This window comes from Mobula birostris, chromosome 13, assembly GCF_030028105.1.
Source record: "Mobula birostris isolate sMobBir1 chromosome 13, sMobBir1.hap1, whole genome shotgun sequence".
Classification (NCBI taxonomy): Eukaryota; Metazoa; Chordata; class Chondrichthyes; order Myliobatiformes; family Myliobatidae; genus Mobula; species Mobula birostris.
In genome coordinates, this window is record NC_092382.1 from 85048532 (window position 1) to 85050586 (window position 2055).

General features: G+C 41.8%; 1 protein-coding gene across 1 annotated transcript; it reads right to left on the reverse strand.

Annotated features, from left to right (window-relative positions):
- Positions 1–226: 226 nt before the first annotated feature.
- On the reverse strand, positions 227–1656 carry LOC140207721 (peptidyl-prolyl cis-trans isomerase-like). Its single transcript, XM_072276277.1, has one exon. It carries the CDS (start codon positions 1589–1591, stop codon positions 1088–1090), a length of 504 nt encoding a protein of 167 aa, XP_072132378.1. The 5' UTR covers positions 1592–1656; the 3' UTR covers positions 227–1087.
- Positions 1657–2055: the final 399 nt, after the last annotated feature.

Consider the following 2055-nt stretch of genomic DNA (forward strand, 5'->3'; position numbering starts at 1 on the left):
CCTCAGTGAGACGGTTCAAATTACAATGTGCAGGGATGAACTTTAATCACTGATTCTGACACAGTGAGAGGGTTAGTTCTGCCGTAAGGAGGAAACATGAATGGAGAAAGAGACAGGAACTTCATCAATTCTACACGGGTCCTATTTATCAGCACTTGGCTCTTAGCCGACTGTATCTCAGCAGTTTCTTTCTTTTTTTCTTTTCAAATCTTTTTATTATTATTATATTATTCAAAAATAACACGAGTACATCAAATTAAGCAACACAATGTCTAGAGGAAAAAACACATTATTTTAAAGATTGAAAAATGTTGCTGATAATTTTTAAAAAAACACTACTAAGCAGAAAATCTGGGATAAAACCCCATTAGGTGTACAACCCGGAGCCATGCGTCATACAAAAAGCCTCTAAAAATAAACATCAAACCGCCAGCAAGAAAAAAAATATATACCAAAAATTTACAATTAGATCATGGAGGAAATCTATCAATTAACTCAAATGATAATAACGAGCAAATGAACCCCATCTTTTCTCAAAATCAAATAAAGGTTCAAAGGTTCGACTTCTAATTTTCTCCAAACTAAGACATAGCATCACTTGAGAGAACCATTGTGACAAAGTGGGAGCTGATGTATCCTTCCACTTCAACAAAATGACCCTCCTAGCTATCAATGTAACAAATGCAATAACATGATGGTCAGACATAGAGATATCACGGATATTTTGAGGAATTATTCCAAAAAGCACAGTTAATTTGCTAAATTGTAAATTAATTTTAAGTGCTTTAGAAATTGTCGAAAAAACTGACATCCAGTACTGTTCCTGTATAGAACAAGACCAAAATATGTTGTCATCGTCCGGTCCATAAAGACGGTATTCCGGTTCACGGTCCGGTCCATCGACCCCTGATCCAGGTTTTCCTGTCTACACTGGACATCTGGTAGATCATCAAGTTTCGGGCCGACCAAAGAGCGCCTTTCACCGAGCTGATCTGCCAGCAGCACCGGACGTTTTTTTGTGTGTTTTTTTTTGGAGTTCCAAACAATCACACTTTATTTAAACAGTACAATTCCAAATTCAAATACTTTAGGTCAACTGCCCACACTCAGTGATTTTAACCGTGGGTTTTGGTGTTCCATTCATGGTGCCACATCTCTCCATCTTCCTTACCACATCCATTCCTTCTACCACAGATCCAAACACAACATGTTTCCCATCCAACCAGCTGCTCCCTGTGATGCATATGAAGAACTGGGAACCATTTGTATTTGGTCCAGCATTGGCCATGGACAGGATGCCTGGCCCCGTGTGCTTCAGCTGAAAATTCTCATCTTTAAACTTCTCCCCATAGATGGACTTGCCTCCAGTGCCGTTATGTTTTGTGAAGTCGCCACCCTGGCACATGAAGCCAGGAATGATTCTGTGGAACGTTGAGCCTTTGTAACCGAAACCCTTCTCGCCTGTGCATAATGCACGGAAGTTTTCTGCAGTCTTTGGGACAATATCTGGTCTTAGCTCCATCACTAGGCGACCCTGGGGTTTATCCTGAATAGAGATGTCCATAAAAACCTCGGGGTTTTTGCCGGCCATGGTTCTGCAGTTTCCGAGGTCGGAGAAAAACGCAAGCGGCAAGCTGTACACTGCCTTTGTCACTTTGCGACGATGCAGCCAAAAAGCGGAGAAGCGATACCCACAACTGTCCGGACCCTTTCGGATCCTGCTAGTCTTCCCTCTATTAAGTTAGACCGACTGTCTGCAGGACACCGATTTATCCTACTTCTCTCCAACGTTTGAAGTAGGTTTGGTGTAATTTCTCTCAATCTTTGACAGAAGTTGTCTTTTTCTCCCTCGTCGCGAAAGCTCTTTTGGAATATAGCTGATCGTGTAAAATAGCTGATATTTCACCAACCAAATGAGAGAGGCGGACCTGGTGTGTATGAATACTCCTCCTCTCAGCTGATAGTCCTGTCGAACTGTTCCGCCCGCCCTCTCTAGCGTCTGATGTCAGTGCAAGCACTCATTTAAGGAGGTATTTCTTAACTTACAGCAAAAGT